Below are 25,191 nucleotides of genomic sequence, written 5' to 3'. Positions count from 1 at the left end.
TTTCTGTCTTGGGTTTTTCTCAGCCAGAATTTCTCCTGGAAACATGATGATTTCTTCTTCACTCTCACAGTTAAAAGTTTATCTAGATGTGCAGCAGCTTTAAGTTTAAACTCAGATATGATCACAGTCACACACTTTGAACTTGGGTCCTATTTTACATTGTTTGGGGTCTAAATGATTAATATCCACATAAACTCGTAGAGTCTCTCATGTCGATTGCTTTAACTGGCAGCTGTCACATGGACTATCGTGGCTTCAACGTCATCCTATTAGGCGCACAACTGATGAGTTACAGTATGTTGACTTAAAGCGCTTTTTTGTGCCTCTGACAGGCTCCGTTTGTTATGTCTGTTTTTAGAAAGAATTATGTTTAAGATCCCCTATTTATCCAGAAATAGATTTGCATGGCTCTCTTCTTTGCCACTGGGTCCTATTGACAAAAACAGGACTTTAATGAAAGAAACGAGTTTCTGATCTACTGCTTTCTCTGACTGTTACTTAGGTTTCCTGCTCAGAAATACACAATAAGCACACTTATTAATCACCATACTTATTTTATTGTCTTATTGTGTGTGACATACATTTTGTTGGATGCATACTTATTTGAAACAATGGTCAAAGAAATATATTCTAGAGCAGCTGTCCCATAAAAAGAGGCTGTAGTCCTCAATAGGCTGGTGACTGACTCTACTTCCCTGATCCCTGATAATTAAGAGCATGTCATCCCCATTCTTTCTTCCCATTTCCCGCCTCTCTTCAGCTGTCCTACCCAGAAATGAATGTGTTCTGTGAGCTCAAATCACTTTATGTTAACTGAATTACGGATGGTCTGTGTCTGTAGGGATCCCTCTGTAATGTTTTTATACTCTGAGAATAACAATCTGAGACAAGCAGTGCAAAAGACAAGCACTTTTGGTGGATGTGATTCAGCATTGTACACATTTACCCTCAAAGAATAGGATGCAGCCGTTACAGCCTGTTCTGCTGCTGCTGGCTGATGTGATGCACTGGATCATTTCCATACAGAAACCAGTCAAATATAGGATCAAGGTTTAAAAAACCAGATTCACCCTTAAAGTGGCTCTAAACATAGCATAACAATTGTGTTTGGTGGATTGTGAATGGGATGAGATTGCGTGTTCAGGATGTTTGAATGTGATAATATTTATGTTTGTTTTTTGCTTCTATCAACAGATTAACAGAGGATCATTAAAAGTCATGAAGGTGATTAAATTGATTGTAGAAACACAAAGGTGGGATTAACAGTTGTATACATCCTTTAATCTGGCCTCTGGTGCATAGGAAAACACACAAACACTCTAAGGCCTGCCGGATTACACACAGGAGCCCCACTTATCATCTGAATTATGAAAGATCAACCAGATTAAAGTATCTGATGAAAACACAGATATTCATGTGAGAGTGAGGAAAGAGTAGATCTGAGGTCAGAGGTTACTGGTCCTATCTGGGACCCCCCACACCCCAAACTCACATTGATGCGGGGGAGCCTAAAACTGGTAGAGCCTATAGGGCCTAAACTACACCTATGAATAATAGTTCATATATACTTCATTACTTAAATACCTATATGAAGCTGTACACAGATCAGTTTCCAGCTGCTGATCTGCATGTTTCACATTATCATTTGTAACAAACAACAACAATAGAGCCAAACTAATCCGCTTCCAGCTGCAGGTTCAGGCAGCGCTAATTTAATCTACTTAAAGGGTTCATTTTGAAAACAAACAGCTTTAATATAATAAAAAAATATATATAAAAACATTTAGTTTTTTTATGTATTGTGTTTGTTTTTGTTTGGCTTCTTCATGTTAAAATTAAGAGTCTTTACTACTTTATAGTTCGGCCTATGTTTATGATAAAGATGTTGTACAATTTATATACATTAAAAGAAGTTATTTTACGAAACATACTTTATATAAAAAATCAGTGACATGACAAAAAAAATAAACAGTAAAAGACTGAAAACATGTAATCAAAGTTGAGAAAAAAGTAACATTCAATATAAAACATGATTCCAGACAAGCTTCTAATATTCTACAGTTAATTTATTTTGTTTACCTAAAGTTTTTTCCACATTCTGTTTAGTTTTTGTTTTCATTATTGTAGTATTCGATAGCAATGTCATTTTAGAAATACAAGTATTATTTCCAATATGGCAAGCCGTTTAGGAAATTAATATATTGAATGAAACTTTGAATATATTGAATGGAAGCTGATTTCAATTCTCCAAATCCACCACTTTCATTGTTGTCATCAAAAAGACACCCTGCTGAATATGCTGGTTTTGCAAAATGACATCAGCTGAAATGTACCGATACTTTGTTGAACGTCAAAACTTTTTCGAAGCAGCTGTTTGTACTCAAAATTATATGAATAATTTGGAATGTAGAATGCGTCACCTTGAAGATCATAGTTCAGTTATTGGAACACTTTTACTGCTTATGAGTAGTAATGTTCAACAATCATTGCTGAGCACACTTTGTGCATCCATCTTTAGGGATTTTTTTAGTCTCTGGCTGTGTCCGAAATCACTCACTCATTCCCTACTCCCTATTCACTATATAGTGAGTTTAATGCAGTGGACAATATAGCGCACTCACTCATTCAATACATAAAATATTGAATTTTACATATTGAGACATATTTTCGGACCAAAACTAAATTATTTATGCTCACAGACTCTAGTTTCTCGTCTGTCATCATCATTAGGACAAACTAACATCACTAAAGTTGACGATCTTTTAATCTTTATTCAAACTGATCATAGATTTCTGTAAAACGCTCTGAATATGAACTTTATTAAGTTTCTGTGTTCATGCTGGTCGCTCTTCTCGTCCGTTTGAGAGCAGCCGAGTCAAACGCCACTCTCCACTCGTAAAAATCTTTTGAACCGCAATGCATGATGGTATATACAGTATTGCTCGCATAGTGACCATCGCTCATACACTACTTTTCAAAATGCATTGTGGGATACATTGCGTGGACTATATAGGGTATGACCATGCTCACTCAGAACTGGGACAGCACTAAAAAATGACGTGTCCACTATATAGTGGATAGGGAGTGATTTCGGACACAGCCTCTGAGTTGTTAGCTGAAATAACACTACAGACTTCCATTCTATATATTCAAAGTTCCATTCCATATATTCAGACTTCATTCCATATATTCAAAGTTCCATTCTATATATTCAAAATTCGATTCCATATATTCAAAATTCGATTCCATATATTCAGACTTCATTCCATATATTCAAAGTTCCATTCTATATATTCAAAGTTCCATTCTATATATTCAAAGTTTCATTCTATATATTCAAAGTTCCATTCTATATATTCAAAGTTTCATTCCATATATTCAAAGTTCCATTCCATATATTCAAAGTTCCATTCTATATATTCAAAGTTTCATTCCATATATTCAAAGTTCCATTCTATATATTCAAAGTTTCATTCCATATATTCAAAGTTCCATTCTATATATTCAAAGTTCCATTCTATATATTCAAAGTTTCATTCCATATATTCAGACTTCCATTCTATATATTCAAAGTTCCATTCTATATATTCAAAGTTCCATTCTATATATTCAAAGTTCCATTCTATGTATTCAAAGTTTCATTCCATATATTCAAAGTTCCATTCCATATATTCAAAGTTCCATTCTATATATTCAAAGTTTCATTCCATATATTCAGACTTCCTTCAATATATTCAAAGTTTCATTTCATATTTTCAGACTTCATTCAATATACCGGTATTAAAAGTTTCATTCAATATATTAATTTCCTAAATGGCTTGCCATATTCCAAAGTAGTTTTTGAATTTGAGTTTATTAACGAACTGAGAAGCTGGAGTTACTCACTGGCTTGTTCCAGAGCTTTCCACCGTACCACTCTGTTCTGCTAATGAAACTGCTTCAGCATCAAAACACAAAATAATATTACATTTAACATAAAACATGGAACAGATATTGCACTCATCAAAGTTATTGATCCAAATTTGATCTTCAGTGTGCAGTTTCTGAGTTGACCTACAGGTGGCAGCAGCTGCCAGAGCTGATTATGATTATGTTATAATATGTTCAATTATGATGTGGCTTGTTGTTATGCCTGAAGTATGGAGTTTAGTCATTTTCTTTTTTTAGAATATCACAACTTTTTTTAAATTGTATTTCGTGTGAATAGATGCATTTAAGATGCTTATCACACACAATATGAAGCATTTAGGTTTGCATTGAAATAACGTTGTAAAATTCAGTTACAAAATTATATTGTTTTCTACAACTGTTCTTGGTTCACAGCTAGCAGTGTGTTCAGAGCACAAACAGCACAGTATGTAAACAAACATTCCTGTAGCTTAGCGAGGAAACGTAGGCCAGAAAATTGTTCAAATGAACAGATATTTCTGTGCCTACATATAAAAAAGAATTCATGCTGACAGTATGGCTGCCAACTTGAATATTTACAACTACAATCTGATACAGAGGAATATGAAAAAATGACCATTCAACCAAAACAATAAAAAAAAAAAAAGTTTCAGGAATTAAAAAAAAAAAAAAAAAAATACGGAGGAAATAGGAAAAGCATTTAGGACACATGTAATCAATTAAATCAAAATGAAAAAAGGAGGCATGACAGTATGGTTCAATTCCCGGTACAGACCATATGGATATTGGGACAGGTAGCTCACTTCCCGAGTACTGCCGGGGAGCCCTAGAGCAAGGCACAAAACCCCCAACTACTCAGGGCTCCAGTCCCTGTGCTGCCCCCTCACTCCTTTAATGCATGTCTATAGATTTTTAGCTTTTTAGGTTTGAAGTCGTGTAGCATGTCTTATTACAGCAAAAACATAATTTCTCTCTGGATTAATCAAATGTATAAAATAAAATACATGATCATGGAAAAAGTTTTAGTGACCTATTTTCAAATGTAGACTGGACTAAAAAAAATGCTAGGTGGTAAATCTGAGTGAGATTGAACTTTCTTGACTCTTCATTGTTTGAAAAAAAGAGATCAAACGATTTTTCTTAACACTGTCAGCATGAAGTTACGTCACGTGATTTTCACCAGCATACCTGCATACCTGAGCACCTGAGGGAGAGAGAGAGAGAGAGAGAGAGAGAGAGAGTGGGGAGAGCTTGTGGTTTGAGGTGTGTCAGACACACTTGTTGATGCAGAGAATCAACATGGCTGCTCCCAGCAGCAGGGGGACCAGACTGTTTAAGACCCTCCTGAACCACTGCAGAACCCAGGGACCATGTCAGACCCGGACTGGACCGGGACAACACAGGTTTCTGACCTCCCTGCCACCGGCTCCCCCATCGGTCACCTGGAGCTCCGAACTGTCTCGGCTGTCCCACGGGGATCTGTACCGGCTCTCGGTAACTGATCCGGATCATTTCTGGGGATCAGCCGCAGCCGACCGGCTCCGCTGGGTCGAACCGTTCCACCGGGTTCGGGACTGTGAGCTCAGCAGCGGGAAAATCAGCTGGTTCCTGGGAGGGAAGCTTAACGTGTCTGGTGAGAGATGATCGGATAAACTTTGTGCAACAACCAACTGTCAATCTATCAATACAATATTATAATCAATTAACTATCCAGAAAAAACCATATCAGGTAACCTGGGATGTCCGTATCAATGAACTTCCTTCAAACTATGAACTGACCGGTAACCATGAAGCCACCCTGCCCTACAAAGCCAAAGTGCAGTATGTGCACTTTTTGTGAAATTCACTTCTTTACACAAGTCGTAAGTGCAGTATCTGCTCCTCAATCTGTGAGAGTTTCGTAGTTCTACTGCTTTATTTCCCAGAGATATTGGGTTTTTTAGTTACGCAGTATCTGTAAAATACACTGTGAGGTTTTAGGACCAATCAGGTTTAGGCTCATAACCAGGATACTCAATGTAAACGCACTCAATTTTATCAGAACTGGGGAGGTTATTTACCGCACTCATGTAGCCTAATGGGTGAAAATATGCAGAAAAGGGAGATATGTAAAGCAAAGATGTGAAAAGTTTAACTTATTTTTGATACCACGTTTTAAAACGACTCAATCACTGTTATGTTACTAGCCAAAAGTAGCCTACCTGAAGTAAAAATAAATCTACAGATCTTAAAGTAATATTTGTATCCAATGACTGCTGCAAGTGAAAGAGAGAAAACAGTGGTGGTTTCCGTTTATCGAGTACTTTTGAAGTCTCAAAAAGATGCAAAAGTTATGTTTATATTAATCTGATCTATAAAATAATAAAATAAAATGGGAAACAAAACAAATGAGTGGAAAAGAATATACATCTTGTTTGTATTCAGCAGTAAAACAAAGGCAAAGTGCAGTTTTAGCCTTAAAGCTGAAATGGTTAACCTGAATTTGAAATTACAATATGTTTCAAATTCACTTCACTTTCATCTAATCAATCATATAATTGGTTGTTAAATATAATTTTATATTTGCGCTTGGCAAACAAAAAACACAAAAAGCTGGTTTTCTCAGTTTGGCATTTTTGAAGATACTGCACTTTGGCTTTGTAGGGCAGAGTTCAGTGGAGAGTCAGTCAGTCCCAATCGCAAAATTTAAGAGACAAGACAAAACTTTTCCAGCGATTCCTAGGTGGGAACAAAAGTTTAAAAAAAGAAGAGAAATATCATTGGTGGAAGAAGAAGCCATATGAGGTCTTTTGCTTTTAAAAGTAAAAGTAGACCTCCACTAAAACGTTTTCTGATTTCAAGTCCTGAATTCAAGATCCTTCTTAAAGAAAATCTATACGAAGTAAAACTGACTAGAAGTATTCTAGTATTAATATTGTAGATTAGACATGTAAAAGTCCTTACATGTCTAATCTACAATATTGTTATTATTTAAAAGTGGTGTATTAACAGGTAGGCTAATTACACTTAATTTTCTCAGAAGGGATGCAGCTAATTTTTTACTCTTTATGAATGTTATTTAAGGTTGGCCTAATACGGTATCTGCATTCAAAGTTATAAAGTAACATTGGTTTATATGTGAATGGTTTTTTTTATCTATTTGAACAGTCACTTCTGTTTCACTTTAAAAACATAATCAAAAATGTTTGTTAAGCCCCTATCATTTCCTAAATGAGTCACGATGACTTATTGACGAAGACCTGAGTCTCTTTTGGTATCAACAATGAGTGTTGAGTGGACAATCAACCATCACACGGCTGCTGTTTTTCCTCCATTGACTTTTTCCTGTCTGCTGGGTTGTGAGTAAATGTTATCATGGCAACACATTTAAATCAATGACTCAATCTACATCAGTCTTCATTTGTATAGCGTCAACTCATAACAAGTGTTATCTCGAGACACTTTACAAAAAGCAGGTAAAAGATCTTACTCTTTGTTTTTTAGTATTACAAAAGAGCAGGTAAAAACCTTACTTATTGCTATATTACAAAGACCCGGCCTATCCATCATGAGCACTTTAGCAAAGCAGCAAAAGAACATTGGTCAGAAAAAACTGCCTTATTAAAAAGCAGAAATCTAACGCCGGATTCCAGGCTCATATGAGCATATATTTGTAGTTGTTTCCAGGCATGGTGGTTACTTGGTGTTACCTTTCCAAATGCTCAAAAGTATCCATATATACTCTAGATGATGTCAGTTGAAAATACTATCAGTAAACACAATGGAGACTGTTGGTATACGACTGACCGTCAGTATATATTGAGAATATCTGATATGGAATCTGACAGGAAAACAGAGTATGTGCATGTAGAGACAATCAGTAAAGACTGTACAAATATATATGTAGGCTGATTATATAATGATTGTTTTGTCATGAACGGTTGGAAAACAAAGAGGTGGACCCAATTGCGGATACCAAGAAAACTAAATTTATTAAACAAAAAGCCAAAGGCAAACAAAACTCACTAATTCAAAATGTGCAACAAAAAGCCAAAGGGGGAAAACATGGAGTCACAAGGAAACACTGGAAATTCTGACATAGACAGACAAATTAGACTCTACTTACAACATACAATGAACTGACACAGAGGGCAAGAAACACAGAGACTAAATAGACACAGGGGTAATCAAACACAGGTGAGACTAACAACACAGGTGAAGACAATGAGGGCAATCACACAGAGGAAGGAATGAACACAAGACAAGAAACACTGGGGACACTTACAAAATAAATACATGAAACACTAAGACAAAAACACACAAGGGAAACAAGCAACACAAGGATGGAACAGAGAAATTAAAACATGGAAACCTAAACACTGAAATACAAAACTACATGAGACCAAATCATGACATGTTTTTGTATATGGAAAATTGTTTTATATAATTGAGACAGTATATTCAGACTGTCAGTATCTGAGGATCTGCAGTGAGTGTTATGTGTCTTCATCCCCACTGTTGTTTTTCTGTCTCTGATAATAATCCAATTATATTCCAATAACGACGACTGGATTACGTGTATTGTGTCTGATCTGATCTGATTTTCTCTTGTTACATAAATTATTTTATAAACCTGCTGCGTGAGACAAAAAACAGGATCTTCAGCCGTAAATCCATTTAGGGATTCATTTTCAATCATAGTGTAAGTGAAGACAGTTTTCATCACGTGCCAGTTTCAACACCAGGGATATGATGGTGTGCGATGATGATTCGTTTCAACACGACATATACTGTATCAACAATCACCAGAAAGAAGGGATCATTTCTGCACAATATGGAAAAGAACAGGGTGATTTCATGAAAAATCTTTAGCTGACAAACAGCCTCTTCTTGTTGTCTTCAGGATCACCTAGGGCAGTGGTTCTCAATTGGTCGACCCACCACCAACTCCTTCATGAAAATCCTGACCCATATTTTTGACATTCTTTCAACCAGATTTAATGAATGAAAAAAAGTGCAATTTGGACAGATGGTACGAAACATGTGACGGAACAAAACCAACATGTTTTAATAGGCTGTATGGAAGGTCTGCTTCATGCTGAAAACATTTCAGAGGGTTGAAAAAAAACCTGCAACCACAACTAACTTTTGTTTCTTCCTGAAAAGTAAACACTTCTGATTCTAAATATTCGATCATGATGTGTTTGTGTCTTTCAGTGAACTGTCTAGATGTTCATGTTGAGAAACATCCAGAGCGAGTGGCTCTGATCTGGGAGCGGGATGAGCCTGGTACTGAGGTGAAGGTTACCTACAGGTACAAACATCAAGTCTGCATCAAAGATAAAGATCTAATCAGTTATACATTCCTTGTATCCTCCCTAAGACTTAACATCACTCTTATCTATATGTTATGCTGTCCGATTGTCACCTTTATCCTCCCTCTATACATTTAAGTATTACTGCTCTTTATGTTATCAAGATGTTGTGCTTTCCTATAGTAAGCTTTATCTTTATCTTATACAAGGTATCTCTGTCAGCAATCAGCACTTTCAATAACAAGAGAAGTTCCTGATTATACTGGTGAGCATCGTGGGACTGCATTGGGAAAAGGACATTATACTGTATTTATCACAACAGCTAAGAACAGAGATGTTGGAAGTGTTTGTATCATAGTATTATTAGTAATAATAATAGTATTATCAGCTGCATTAAATCAGGAAAAGATCATAATATAATATTATGCTTATTAGCTGTAATAAAATCAAAAGAAAACTAGATGTAAAGGCCTGTATTTAGCATGCACTTGTTCCCAATGAAGACTCCCTTTAAAGTTACTGTAGATGAAAACCTTTTTAAAAGTTTAATGCACAATAATGTGAAATAACTTTAGAACTGAGTAAGTAACATTGTTTTATAAAGCAGAACAGCGGCAAATTGTTACAAGGAGCTCAAAAAAGAACAAACGGAAGTCTAAGCTTGGGGATCAGGAGCTGCTTTTGAAAGATGTTCACAGATCTTACATCCAAAGAGAGAGCTAGTCAAACAATATCAGAACCACAACCTAAAAGTTTCCTTTAGATTTAAGCCTGGATTGAGGGAAACCCAGAAAAGACTTGTCAGTTGAATGTAGTGCTGAATTTTGACAGACTTTACTTTAAGACAAATATTATCATCCTCATCAACTTCAATGTTCTGTGCTCTGTCCAACAGAGAGCTGCTGGAGACAACCTGCCGCCTGGCCAACACCCTCAAGAACCATGGGATCCAGAAAGGGGACAGAGTTGCCATTTACATGCCAGTGTCACCACTGGCAGTGGCGGCCATGTTGGCTTGTGCCCGTATTGGAGCAGTGCACACTGTGGTGTTTGCCGGCTTCAGCTCAGAGGCTCTCGCAGGCAGGATACAGGACGGTGAGTCATCAAGTGGATATGAAGGCAACTGTTGTAGCTTTTCCAAATTTTAGCCTCCTTTAGTTGAGTGTTTTTTTTTGTTTTTTTTAACATCTTGAAAACTAATGAAAATTACATCGGCCTTAGATTATTAACAAAGAAAAGAACAGGATTTATGGTAGCTAGTCAGCAGGAGGAGCTCTAAATCTTTTGGCTTCACTTAAAGCGAGGTATTTCACTGTCCATTCTTTCTACAGTCTATAATTGATACCCAGAGCCAAGAGCAGGGTTTGGTCGTCAGCATTTCTAGAATCTTTGCTTCAGCTCTGTTTTTTTTAAAGCATTAAGCTTTTTATGCAGCTGCTGCTTGAACTTGGACAAAACTTTGTGTTGAGAGCCACACAGATTTAAATTTCTACAGCAGGGGAGGAGCTTATTGTTATCATTTTACCTCAACCAGATCTGAAGTCCTTAATAAAGTATCAACTGGTACACATTTGAAAATCGAACCTTTAAAGGTGCACTATGTAGTTTTAGTAGAGAAATGTGAAAGTTGGAGAAGTGTACAGATTCTGTGGTGTATGTTCATAACTCTATACACAAACTGTCCTCAGAGGAAAATTGAGTCCCTGAACACTGTTTCAAGATAAAATGCTACGTGAGAGGTTATGGTGGTGGGCCCGCAACAGTGAAAACGAAACTCTCTTGGTAGCTTTTTAGCTCAAAACAGTGTTCCAGGGCCCCATTTTTCCTTTGAATAAAGTTTGTTTATTTAGTTCAGAAAATTTAGCAGAGAATTGTTTCACTTCTCCAACTTTCAAATTTCACTTCCAAATCTACATAGTGCACCTTAAACAGTGGCAGAATGAATGCCTTGCTCTACCTGCTCAATCCTCAACCCACTGCAGATATTAACTGAGCTGCAGCTCTCTGTGGCTGTTAGCTAAAACAGATCACTGGAGGTCAGACTCGCTGCCCAAGGACTTCTGTGTTTTGGAAACAGTCTCTGACTACAAAACCAAACATGGTATGAGCAGGAGGAGAAATGAACCATGAAAGAGAGTGTAGCTGAGTTCACGTTCAGGAATATGTGGAAACCACAACAAGCACTGCCAGCAGCCAGACCATGTGATGTGCGTGTGATATTACTCTGAAATAGTAAAATAATGAAATAATTTGTGCCCAGAAGCAATTAAAAAGCCAAGGTGAACATGAATGAAGCGTGTGTGTGTGTGTGTGTGTGTTGTGTCAACAGCTCAGTGTAAAGCTGTGATCACCTGTAACGAAGGTGTGCGGGGTGGCCGACGGATTCCTTTGAAACCGACAGTGGACGCGGCGGTGAAGAGCTGCCCGACTGTCCGAAACGTGTTTGTCTCTCATAGGACAGAAACTCCTACTTCCATGGGAGAGCTGGACATCCCCCTGGAGGAGGTAAAGGACTGTTTGATCCAAACACCTGAAACAAGCACATGGTCTTCTTCGTATAGTTTAAACAGCTGACACACTCACCTAGTCGACACCTGAACACGTTATGCTACCTGACTTAATTATACTGGTTTTGATTCATCAGCGAGCTGTATGACAGTTAAAAAACTTTAAATTATTTCATTCAAAACACATCCCTGTAAAGCAGAAAGTTTTAATCAATGACACCAGTTAAAGAGAAAGGCTGAGGTTTGTTTTTCAAGAATCGAATTAGAGTTCGATTTACTTTTTAAGCATTGTTAAGAATTTCTTTAGAACTTCTGCTCCAGTAGATTGCATGGAAACATCATCTTTTTTTCCGATTGTATGTTAGGAATCTTTAGTTTTTGGATAGGTAATCAGTTCTATGTTGTATGTTACAGGTGATGTTCTGTCAGTCTTCAGTTCTATAGTAGTATTAATAGTTTTATCAGCAGTTGTAGTACAGTCTCATGTTGCATTTTGCAGGTGATGGCCCGTCAGTCTGCAGTCTGTCCTGCGGAGCCTCTGGACAGTGAAGATCTGCTGTTTCTTCTGTACACTTCAGGCAGTACAGGGAAACCTAAAGGCATCGTCCACACGCAGGCTGGGTACCTGCTGTACACCTCACTCACACATCAGGTACATTTTCATAATGTTTGGCACAGAGAAAGCTACTTTGTAGGATGACCTAAGACAGACTTAGACAGGAGTAAAGTTGAAAAAGTTTTCAGATCAGTGTATATAAAGTAAATGTTGGTAAGAATGAAATCTGCCAACGCTTAATGAGCGTCCTTGCTTAACACCAGAGCTTTCTGTCTGGCTCTGGGCGTGTTGATGTTTTAATGAGGAAGACAAGACAAAGGAAAGATGTTACAAAACAGGCTGAACAGAAACGCTGCTGTTTGTCCTCAGAGCAGCCTGGAGCAGGAGGAGGATGCAGCCCTGCGGCCAAATCTGCCCCTGAAAGCTTCAAATTAGGTTTATTTCTGATTGACAGGCTGAAACATCTGCTTTCTCTGCATGTGTGTTTGCAGGGATTGACCTGATGTTTATGATGATAATTGAATAAAACATAAACCATAATAACCTCCCCCCCTCCACACTCCATCAATGCCAAATATTTATCAGTGCTAATTTCTAAAGCAGCTTATTGGCTCATGGTGCGGGGGGGGGGGGGTTGGCTCGTTGCTTGTTTGGATGAAACAACAAAACAAAAGCTGCTTTATCTGAAAAAGACAAGGACTGCTGGGTCCACGCCAGGGTGAGAAACATTGCCACAGAGAGTGAAAGAGAAAGGGTGGGAGGTTGTGTTGCTAGGCACCTCACATCGACTCTTGAGCTATTTGTTTCTGACCAAAACAACTCCTCATTCCTACTAAACAGGCAATACTATTTACTCATTCATTTTTTACACTACAAGTATTCAGGAAGTCTACAGAATTGACTCATCATACTATTTCGTCCTGCAGGATCCTATTCAGTAACTGTTGACTGTTGGTACAACTTTCTTTAAATTTAAGCTAAAGTACAGTATTCGACCAAAAAAAGCTTATTTAAGATAGTTAATTTTAGTTTACCATTTAAAGCTCCTCATTGGGCGTTTATAATGCAATGAATAAAACTTTTTGGGAACAATACATGCATCCTAACGTACAACACTCTTTCTTATTCAAACTCTTTTTGATCAAAGGACATCTCAGTGGGTTCAGTGGCCCATTTCACACATGCTGGAATGTGTATAGGGAAATGTTATTGAAAAAAAATTGTGCAAAAATACCTTAAACCTAATATGGCACTGTTTAAGCCTGGGATACCAAATATAGAGCTTCACAGATATAAACTCCCACAAAATGTGGTATTTAGATTTGCAATATGTGATGTCAAATTGTACTTAAAAACTACAAATTGAAATACATTTCCAACAAAAAAAAAACTGTAATGGGCATTTCAATGAAAGTTTGTACATTGTTCAACAAGGTAGGAAAATGCAAAGTTGGGAATAAGAAACAGACATCTCTTGTCACTCTGTCCTCAGAGGGATTTTAAAATCCCGCAAAAAGTATTAACTCTCATGTGTTTGTGTGATGTCATCAGTACGTGTTTGACTATCGGGATGGTGATGTGTTTGGCTGCGTGGCAGATGTAGGATGGATAACAGGACACAGCTACGTTGTGTACGGCCCGCTGTGTAACGGCGCCACCACTGTCCTGTTTGAGAGCACACCTGTTTATCCAAACCCAGGTAAGATCCATGTCCACTAACAGTTAAAAGTTAGACACTGTTCCACCTCACAGGAGCTCTCTGAGAACTACAAATGTTCAAGGCCTTCTGTGCTTTAGTCATTCACTCAGCCAATGGGAGGGCTGAAGCGACATGAGCTCTCAAGAGGTTGATACAGCACCGCACATATAAAATCAACAACAGCTAAGATGGAGAACTGCATGGTTGGAGCTATGTTTCATGCTGAAAACAGTTGTAAACAAGACATGAAATTAGACTTGAGTGTCTTCTATTGATCTGTCACTCGTCTATTTTCAAAGCCGCTTTTGGCCCATATCACACATGAACTCTGAATAATTTTCAGACAATTTTCAGGCATTCAGGTCCTGACTTTTTTGAAGGTGAGTGGGCAACACCTGGTAAGAGTGTGTAGGTGGAGGCAGAGGAGGGGAATTCTTCAGTAATGCTGACTGTTTTCGGGGTCAAAACATAACAAGGATATATCCCCAAGACAAACAAACAAACCATTGGAAAAGAATATACTGACAGCTGAGGGGAGCAGTAAAAGTAGATTTTTGTGAACGTCGGCACCCTGCCCACTAACGTGTTAATGTTCTAGACCAGTGCTTCTCAACTGGCTTAGCCAATTTATTCATGTTGGTTAGCTTACAAGCTAACTTTTCTCCATTGTTTCTGAAAGCATTGCTGTGCCCTTCAGTGTCATATAAGATATATTTTTCTTGTGTCATTGAACCTTGTAGTTAAGTTCAGGTCCTGAGGTATGAAAACTGACAAACGTTAGTTAACAGAGAGAATGCTGTCTCAGTGGTGGTGGCCTCTTTCCAAAGTTTGGTTACTCATTAAAGCAGTTAACGTTAGTTTATTACCGTCAGTTGTGGAGATGAGCAAGTTTATCTCACCTCTATGGTTTTATTGTCTGGTGTTGTCTTCTGAGTTCTTGGTCGGTCTGTCTCTGGCACAACAGGAAGTCTCCAAAAGGTGATGTGACCTCTGGCACAACAGGAAGTCTCCAGAAGTTGAGCAAACCTTTAGAATTCATGACATTGCTTAATTTAAACTCTTGACCACATTTTTGTCACTGGTTTGTTGTGACAGATATTTATAAAGGAGCACTGGGTCAAGATGTCCAGGAAGAGGCACAGGTGGGGGAAGCGGGGGCGGTGCTATGCTTTAACTAAAAAACAACAACTGAATGAAATTAATAACTGTTTAACACCAATGACAATACAGGTAAACGTGTGTGTTTAATGTGTTTCTACATGACTCTGCGTACTGCGGACTTTGGTACTTCAGGCAGGTACTGGGAGACAGTGGAGCGTCTGAAGATAACTCAATTTTATGGAGCTCCCACCGCTCTACGTCTGCTGCTTAAGTACAATGAGAGCTGGGTGAAGAAATACGACCGCTCGTCCCTGAGGACGCTTGGTTCAGGTAACACATGGTGATTCAAATGACTCTTCTAAAACGTCAACATAAGAACAGCGTGGTTTCAGTTTGAACATTTTGTGACTGACTTTAAGATAAGATTAGAATTCAGAGTAAAATTCCTGATTGACGTCTTTGTCTTAACATCATCAGACACCAGACATCTGATTAGATCTATGAACGGACCATTGCTCAATAGTCAGTGTATTAATGACCCACATTAGATTAGATTTAAATGACACTGTGTGTGTGCGTGTGTGCGTGTGCGTGTGTGTGTGTGTATTTGTGTGTCTGCAGTTGGAGAGCCTATCAACAATGAGGCCTGGCACTGGTTCCATGATGTGGTTGGAGATGGACGGTGTCCTTTAGTGGACACCTGGTGGCAGACAGGTAGGGAACACTAAGGTTGACACCTACACACACATGTACAATCATCCATTCAGTTAGAAGCTTTTACACAACCGCAACAACATTACACAAGAGCAACTGCCAAAAGTCCATCCATGAACCCCACAGCTACTGATAAAAACATGTCACAGCAGCACCCATTGATGAATTCCTACTGTATTTGGCCAGTTGATTAAGGTGATCATCAAGAATGGCTGCAAAAGATTTGGTTCCATTTGGAGAATCTAATGGTAAGATATAGTAATCATCCTGAAGTGGCACCATTTAAGATCAAAGTCAGGTAGCTGGCATAAAAGTAGAGTATTAACAGATCTGTGACTGAAATAACTCATTAACGTCTACACTACATACTATAAAATACTACTAACGGGTTTATTGTAAGTTGGTAACTATATTACAGTTTATAAATGTGACATGTTATCATAAAGTATTATGGACTCTTCTTTCCTTGTATCTTCATGGCACTTCTGATAGTACTGTGTTTTTGATTCATTCAAACATTCAAATTAAACAACAGAGTAGGACACACACCTTTACTCCATAAAGTGCAACATTGACTTAATGTAGGTTGAATTCTGATACTGCTGTGAATGCTAATATGAGCTAGGGGTGTTTAAAATGAATCATTTGTACAATGCAGATGTGGACGATTCTGCTTCAACTTGTTCTGCAACATAATCGATGCATTCTTCTGATGTTGATTGTAGATATTCCGGCTGCAGGTGGACCTTTGTAATTCATTTGTTTTGGTTTACAATGTAAAGACATTTATGTTGACATTGATTTCCAAATCACTTCATAATTAATGAAAATGGAGTTCATATTTATCTGACTGCTTGTCTTCATTGATAAAAAAAAGTAGCCATGTGCAGTAATATAACATTTAAGATCCATTGTGATATCAAACAGAGTTGAATTATAGACAGGATAATCGTAATTGAGTTGAATCGTGAGACCAGTGAAGATACACAGCTCTGTGCCTCTGCAAATGCCTTAGCCTTCAGAGGGAAAAACACCTAACTTATGAGGAGATTAGAGAATGTATTTACAGTTTGGCTTCATGTTTACAATGGTATGGGCGGCTGTGGCTCAGTTGGTAGAGTCGGTTGTCTCTCAGCCGGAAGGTCTGGGGTTCGATCCGCAGCTCCTGCGACATGTCTGATGTGTCCTTGGACAAGACACTTAACCTTCAATTGCTCCCGCCGCATCGTCTGTGGTGTATGAGTGTATATAATTGGGATTAGTTACTTCTAATGGTCACCTTTCATAGCAACCTCTGCCATCAGTGTGTGAATGGATGGGTTTGACGTGTGGTGAAAAAGTGCTTTGAGTAGTCAGGAGACTAGAAAATTGCTACACAAGCTCTTTTATTCTTTTTATCTACTGTTTAAGTCTGGCTCATACATAAATCAAAGTACAAGACATATTAATATGTTAATATATTATTTCCCTGATGATGGCACTAGATGAGAAGTCAGAAGATCACCAAACATTGTCAGGAAAACGGGAAAGTGGGACACAGGTGCGGACCCAAGGGTGTCTTAAAGATTTTTGTGGTTATCCAAGAAGTATAACCACAAAAATCGCAAGCGATAGATTGGAGGGGGGGTAGGGGGTAGGGAACAATGAAAATAGTATGGAGCCAAAACACCCTTCTAACTAATGCACCGAAAATGATTAACTAAACCACTGCTGCCAAGCAGCTGACTGGGGTATATCAACTACCCAGCACCCCAAGTTATTTTAGCAATAGACATAAATATACAGAAATATACAGAAAGTTATTTGTTTGTGTTTATGAACACACAGACAACACAAGGAGACCCTCTCACTACCTCTGAAGGTGAGATAATGAGTCAGCACAGAGTTTATATAAACTCCCCACACCTGGATTTAATCAAGGCCAATCAGCTACAAACACACCTGACTCTGCACTTAGGTGATTCATTCACCAACCCCAGTGAGAAGCCAGAGAGTGTGCCCTTACAAAACATTAACAAAGTCATCGTAATGGTATATAGAACATGTCATCACAATTTATCCAACAGTTGTTTCATCTGCACGTGTGTGATTGATTACTTTCAAGAAGCTTTCAAGCGATGTACTGAAGCTTATTCTGGCACATGCAGCTGAGAAACTGAACGAAATGACAGGTGATCGATACTGTTGGAACCAGCATAACTTCTGTTTGGACCAATGAACAAATCCTGAAAAAGATCTGTGATGTGGTTTTCTGTCCGTCTCTTTTCTTGTGTGTTAGCTTGTTTGTGGTTCTGACTGTTGATCCGATTGTAAGTCTGTCTGATTCTCTCTTTACTGAAGCTTTAACCCTAATTTGAACGATTAGCACCAGAACATCTGCAGCTCTGCGGAAAATGAATTAAGATCAAATCCTCAACACTTACACCCCCAACAGCAACCACTCACACCCGCCTGAGAAGACGGAGGATCATTGACAGCAGTGTGTGTGTGTGTGTGTGTGTGTGTGTGTGTGTGTGAATGACCTAATTCCTCGACAATCACGAAATAGAGAACTGTGTGTGTGCGTGTTGTTTTTACATCACGCTTTAAAATCTCTGCCAGCTGCTTCTTTCTCTTGAAAGAAGAAAAATCCCCAATAAATTAAGAAATTAAAGGGAATTAAAGCTGTGTAGGCCTGTAGACCCCTTGAGGGCCTCAGTCACAATGATGTCACGGTGTAGGCTGGAGGCAAAACAAAGTTAAACTAGAGGGAAAAACTAATCGTAACCACATGGGTAGACAGTAACGTCTCAAAACTGAAATCCTATTAGCTGCACTGCCAGCAACATGTAACATGTCGCTATTCTCATAACATAGCTAACTTAACAAGTGTGGCTAATAGTTGTTAAACAAAATGCTGTTTCATGTATGTAAACCTGTAACAGTCACACAGATACCAGTTAAGTAATGAGTTTGACAACCTCTTCCAAATATATGCTGTAGGTTCACTACATACCCAGTTCCCTGTCATGATGTACTGTAGTTGTTTGCTCTAATGACAATGACCCAAGCCTTGTACATGGCTGTCTTCTGTCCCTGCACTGACAGGGCAGAACTTAGGACCGTACAACAAAAAAAAACTCATTAGTAAAATTGTGGTATTTCAAGTCCTGTACATGGCCATTCACATATAGGCATCTATGGACTTCTACACCCTCAGTTTGTCTTTACTTTACACACTCGGGTTTATAGCAGTCCTGTCACATCATCCATCGAGTGACAGTGTACTGGTCGGGCAGTCTGCTCCGGTTCAGTGTTTACTTATTCCAGTATCACTATTGGTTCCCGAGAGTAAGTGACTTTATATACTCAGAGAGACTTGGATTTCTTTCTGCAAAAGTTGAAAGCAAGCCAAAAACAACTTGCTAGCTAGCTTGGCTAAAGTGTCTGGATGATTGTTTTGCCTCCAGCTAAGCCCCGCCCACAGAAAAAAACGTCACACCGTCAACACTAACAGGGTCTATAGAGACAACATCTGAAGCTCTCTACTGGCAGCCAGAGGACGCTGATAGAAACAAGCTTTATCCGTGTGGTATTTCTTTTCTTTGACACAACCTCCATATATTCATATTTGACGGTTTGAATCGCGACCAATCACTGAATTGTATCCATTCCTAAACTCACCTGTGAGCTGTCATTGGCTCGGGGAAACACATCCAATTCCTGCCCAGAAGCGTCCGTTGTCAACCGAAACAAAACAAAACATCAAAATCCTGGCAGAGGACAGGGACAGGGCCGACACAGTCACCAACACACATGTATGCCCATTAGTGATCATTTATCTCCATTACTTTTGTATAAGTCTATATTTGATTTTTTAGGAAACAGCTACTGACTCTATCTTTAAAGGATTTTTTCCCTTCTTTGACACAGAATAATATTTTATGTTCTTCCTCTTCTGAAGAGACTGGCGGAGTCTGTATCGCCCCTCGACCTTCAGAGGAAGGAGCGCCGATTGTCCCAGCAATGGCCATGAGGCCATTCTTTGGCATCCAGCCGGTTCTCATGGGAGAGAAGGTGACCTTAACACAAAGCTTTGCAACCACAAAGTTACTCTGTCTATGCATCCAGAAAAAAGATATAGAACAGTGTATCAAATAGCGTCTTCTAAAACCACAAATTGTAGTTTGTATTTTGTACAGATAAGCCTGGCTCGCGGTTTTCCCATGGTTCCAGTTATGTGCAAAACTTCACCAGCTCCAGCTGTAGCTTCATATGTACTGTTCTGATTCTCTGTCTTTAAAATTCTTTGAACAAATGAATCCTGTTGGATACAAGAAGAAACTATTCAGATTCTGTTGATATTAGTGCGACATTGAGAGCAAGTGGTTTCCTCATATGCACTTCAGATGTAATCTATCTCTGCTTTGCATTAACCCTACTTGATCTTGAGATGAAAGGGGTCAAACAAGCCTTCGAATGACACCCTCTCTCTTTCGAAGTCAAAGCTTTCAATTAAAACTGTCCAGTAGCATATGTTTGCTTTGATTAACAGACTTTCAGGCTCAGTTGGGATGATCGCTGCTCCTTCAAATTAATTATCCCCTAGTTTCCTCATTTCCCTCGCTCTGTTATAGGACTGTAATCTCGAGTGTTCGAGGGTTTTTCATCATCACTGGTTACTGAGTCTAGATTAGATTTCATTAGGCCTGCTTCAGTTTCGCATTTCATCCCTTGAGGAGGTCATACTTTCATTCCAATCCTCTCAGAGTTAACACTTACTGCACTTTACTTACTGCAGATGAGCACGGCTCCTTTGTGATTAATAGACAGTTTGTGCAGGATTTATTTGTACCACTTAACACTGGCCTCGTTCTAAGTGAGGACAAGAACAGTGTGTCTCCAATAACACTAAATTTGCTCTTACGGAATTGTGATAGTGGTCATTAATATGGTGGATCATGTTGTGCTTTGATAAAAATGACACAAACAAACATATTGTGAGTGTTGTTTTACTATTTTGTGCACTGGTGGAAAAAGGTTTCGGCCTATCATTTGTTGGAGTAGCCTCATACCCAACACTAAAAAAATGAAGGCCTACAGGTAAAAAAAAATTACAAATCATATGGTAGCATTATCAGCTAAATGTAGAATCAAAAGTAAAAGTAGTTAAACGCTGTGAGGCAAACGCTGAAGGTTCACAGGTTGAAATCATTCTTACAAATTAAGGCTGAACAGGTTAAAATTTAAAATATCATGCTAACAGACTGGCTAGAGCTAACAGGTAGTTGGTTGAGGCTTGTTAGCTAAAAGTTCTGATTATTATTTTATCAAACAAATGAATTGCAAACTTATCAAGGCTAAAGCTAACAGGTCCCAGGTCATGCATCTTGCTAACAGATTCAGGATAGAGCAAATCCAAGATTTTTATTCAACTGAAGCTGACGCTAACAGGTCCCACATTATTTCTTGTCACAGACTGAGGACTGAAGGATATTTTAAATACTCAGAAATGTTTGAGTATGAGTATGGCTAGTTTCCATGTTTGGTTTGCGTATTGTCTGTACTATTGTGTAAAATATGAGTTTATTTTTACCAACCTGTATATTGTGTGATTTTCAGGGTGAGCCTCTCTCTGGAAACTCTGTCAGTGGCGCTCTGTGTATCAGTCAGCCATGGCCGGGAATGGCTCGAGGCATCTATGGAGACCACCAGAGATTCGTTGATGCGTACTTCAAACCGTATCCTGGTCAGTATAAAACAGACTGCATTTAATCATTTCATGATCACAGTCTTTGAGCTTAGGTTTTTTTGTCTATCAGGTTGTTATTTTACTGGTGATGGAGCATACCGGACAGAGGATGGTTACTACCAGATAACTGGCCGGATGGACGATGTCATCAACGTCAGTGGCCATCGCCTCGGTACGGCAGAGATAGAGGATGCTCTGGTGAGACTTCTTCTTAGTTTAAGTCTGATTATAGTACCACATATCACAAATCTTACTGCCAATAAAATATTGAGAAAAATAAATGTAAAAGTTGTGTTCAGAACAAAGTGAAGCCAACATTTGCACAGTGCAATTACATGCAAATTAAAAAGAAAAGAGTAAATAGATTTTATACTTACTAAAGATGCAATAGAATTTGCATCTTTAGGAATGCATACCAGATCTCATTTAAATTTACAATTTTCATTTTTCTGCTCTTTGGAACTCAATTTCTTCTCTCAAACCAGCATTATGCGCTGTTTCAGCTTAATAACAGCAAAAATTGGGTTATTATAGGTATGTGCCAATATAGGATCCCAGATATGAGACCACTCAGTTTAAACAGATGGACAGGCGCTCCATGGGCAGTACTCACTGCAAATCAGTGAAATCTTGTTCCTAATCCTCGCTAAAAGGAAGCTGGAGTGAAGTTATTGAAACAGTTCCTAAAACTGTGCATGCTCCTGAGTGGGGTAATGAACCCACAAATGCGGGGGTTTAGTTTTTCTTGAATCTGAAATCGCTGTTGCAAATTCATCAAAACATACATGAATTTTATAACCCGTTCACTTATCTTGTTGGTAGACCTGACAAATCATAAATTGAGATTCAGATTTAGACAACTTCATTCATCCCAGAAGGGGAACTCAGTTTTACTGCTTAGACAAAGCTACATGTAGAGACATGGGAAGAAATGCAGACAAACATAGCCTTCAGCAGCATTCAGACGTGTCAGTGATATCACATCTGTTGGTAGGAGTCAGACCATAAAATAATTTATGAACACAACTCAAACTTCCGGTTGACCAATTTTTCCCAATAAAATACCAGCAAAATTACATTTATTTTGGTTTGGTTTTGGTTACTTATATAACCTATGTACTAGCTAGACACAGTGACTATGTATTTAATTTAGAAAAAAATTATGAACCTGTAACTAACTCACTAGAATCGAAGCGAGCTAGGGTTACGCTGCAGCTGAAGCAACAGCCGGCTTATGAAATGAGGAAGTGGTATAAAATTAGATAAATGCTGCTGTTAGGACTCCTTGTCAGCGACTGTGTCTCAAATTTAAAAGATGAGTTTTCTTCGTATTTTGAGCTGAAAACTGAACATAAATCAATGTTGTTGTTTGTGTTGCAGGATGAACATCCAGCGGTTCCAGAAACAGCTGTGATTGGTTTCCCACATGACATCAAAGGAGAAGGTGAGGGTTAAGACACAGCTGACACGCCTGATCTCCTGTTATCCTCTGCTGCTCTTTATATGTAAACATGTGTAATGGTGGGCTCTTGTTTAGACAGTAGATCAGCAAGAGAAAGATATAATGAAACTTTCAAAACTTTCTTGATAATGTTCAAAGATGGACGGTTGTCTTTCTGGAGAACAGTGAAGAATGGTAAATGCCATTTACTGAGAAAAATGTTTTAGATAACATGGCAAGATTCTTCTTAGAACATGCACACTGATATCACTTTTTAATATTCATCTGCAAAGATTAAAATACATTACATAAAACCAAAGCATGTTTTTTTTTACATTTCAAAGCATATACAAAATAATTTTGCTGGGCTGCATGAATAGCTCAACAGCAGATGTTTATATTATGGAAGAGCATAGATTTGAATAGATACAAACATGTGTAAAGGATTTAGATGAGGTGATCAAGAAAAAAAACACACACTTGAAATACGTCTCAGAAAAACATATCTTCAGTCTTATATTAATTAAATACTGTTTATGACATATGTAAAATATATTTTTTTTTCATCAGTGAATCAGTCATATTTAGTTGATTTATAGTAAAAATAAGATGAATTTATTGAGACAAACTGCTGAAGATGAAGTTGGTTTGATTTGTGTCCCTCTGCTGCCCTCTGCTGGTGTATTGAAGGACTGACTATTTGGGCAAGATTCTGTCTTTCTTTCTTTCTTTTAGATTTTCTTTTCTCTTAATATCTTCCTTCATTTTGTGTGTGTGTGTGTGTGTGTGTGTGTGTGTGTGTGTGTGTGTGTGTGTGTGTGTGTGTGTGTGTGTGTGTGTGTGTGTGTGTGTGTGTGTGTGTGTGTGTGTGTGTGTGTGTGTGTGTGCGTGCGTGCGTGCGTGTGCGTGTGTGTGTAGTACCATTTGCCTTTGTGGTTCTGAAGGAGGAGTTTGCTGACGACCCCTTCGCCGTCCTTCAGCAGCTCAGAGAACTTGTGGCCACAAAGATCGCTAAATATGCCGTCCCAGAGCACTTCCTGGTAAGATCCTGCCCGACTCTGGTTTTCAATGGAAACAGATAAAAAAAATCTGAAATCGTAACTTCACATTTACAGACGGCTGAAAGTAACCAAGCAAACTAAGTTCTTACCTGTTTGTGTCTCAGGTGGTGAAGCGTCTGCCGAAAACTCGTTCTGGGAAGATCATGAGGAGGATCCTCAGGAAGGTTGCCATGGAGACAACTGGACCAGGTGACCTTGGTGATGTGTCAACTCTGGACGATGCCTCTGTCGTCAATGAGATCATTCAGGCCCACGAGCTCTACAGGAAGCAGAGAGGAAAACAGTAGTAGAAGAAGAAGAAGCAGTAGCACGGAGGATGAACATCGTGTCCTTACAAACTGTTTGGAACACTGGGAAGAGTTGGGATGGGCCAGTATAGATTACATCGTCATTTCTCAAGTAGAACTAACGACGTTCAGAGACAGCACATATCAAGGTGCTGCAGTCCAAGTAAGAAATCAACATTTGCAAGTTGTTTTTCCAGACGTTCAATTCAGGAAAACATGGATGCCTGTCGAAAACATACAGAATGTATGTATGACAAGTCTTTGAACTTCACAACACTGCGAAAGCTAATTTACAAGTTAGCACAATTTAGAGACATGGGAGAGGAGTAGTACCATTATGCTCTTGCAAGCACAAATTTGTTGGATGAAAACTGCAGAACATTTCACAACACAAACAGCACAATAAGTAGCCTAAGATTATTCTGCAATCTGTTCTCTGTGTATCACTGTGACGTTAATGTGTGTTAATGTTGATCAACTGGGACTAAAGAGATCTTGCAGGAGTTTTTTATTTTAACAGCTGTGACATATACATTCAGTATTTTTCACTGATTGTAACAATGACTTAATCATGAGATTAAATAATGTATTAATTCCAGATTTTTTATGATTACAATGTTTTCTAATCAATTAAAAGTGTAAGTCCTACAAGCTCTGAATCAAGTTTGATAATATCTGCTTGTATTGCAGAAGTCTTTTTATTTGACGCGTACATTTTTTGTAAACAGATATTACAGATAAGCATACATAGTTTGCTGCTGACTTACAGTGGATCTGATCAAACACAAGTAATAAACTTTTACTGATGAATAAATACTGTTATCTGTGTTTTTAACTTGATAAGAAACAACAAAATAAAACCTTTTGAATCATTAAAGCTGCTTTGAGGAA

General features: G+C 38.4%; 1 protein-coding gene across 1 annotated transcript; it reads left to right on the top strand.

Annotated features, from left to right (window-relative positions):
• The first annotated feature begins 5,150 nt into the window (after positions 1-5,150).
• Positions 5,151-25,191, top strand: LOC109977017 (acyl-CoA synthetase short chain family member 1). The gene is made up of 14 exons (XM_020626927.3): positions 5,151-5,542; positions 9,106-9,202; positions 10,099-10,298; positions 11,533-11,708; positions 12,210-12,362; positions 13,818-13,965; positions 15,259-15,396; positions 15,688-15,780; positions 19,724-19,836; positions 21,382-21,508; positions 21,582-21,709; positions 22,892-22,955; positions 23,871-23,992; positions 24,118-25,191. The coding sequence occupies exons 1-14, from the start codon at positions 5,194-5,196 to the stop codon at positions 24,298-24,300; spliced, it is 2,091 nt and encodes a 696-aa protein (XP_020482583.1). The 5' UTR covers positions 5,151-5,193; the 3' UTR covers positions 24,301-25,191.

The sequence above is a fragment of the Labrus bergylta genome, chromosome 10 (genome assembly GCF_963930695.1).
Source record: "Labrus bergylta chromosome 10, fLabBer1.1, whole genome shotgun sequence".
Taxonomy (NCBI): domain Eukaryota; kingdom Metazoa; phylum Chordata; class Actinopteri; order Labriformes; family Labridae; genus Labrus; species Labrus bergylta.
The sequence above is the reverse complement of the archived record's forward strand: the minus strand, read 5'-3'. Positions and strand labels throughout refer to the sequence as shown.

Coding starts and splice junctions, on each gene's coding strand:
- LOC109977017 (XM_020626927.3), top strand. CDS start 5,194: ATGCAGAGAATCAACATGGCTGCTCCCAGCAGCAGGGGGACCAGACTG. Junction 13,966..15,258: donor ACCTGTTTATCCAAACCCAG/GTAAGATCCATG, acceptor TTGGTACTTCAG/GCAGGTACTGGGAGACAGTG. Junction 21,710..22,891: donor CAGAGATAGAGGATGCTCTG/GTGAGACTTCTT, acceptor TTTGTGTTGCAG/GATGAACATCCAGCGGTTCC.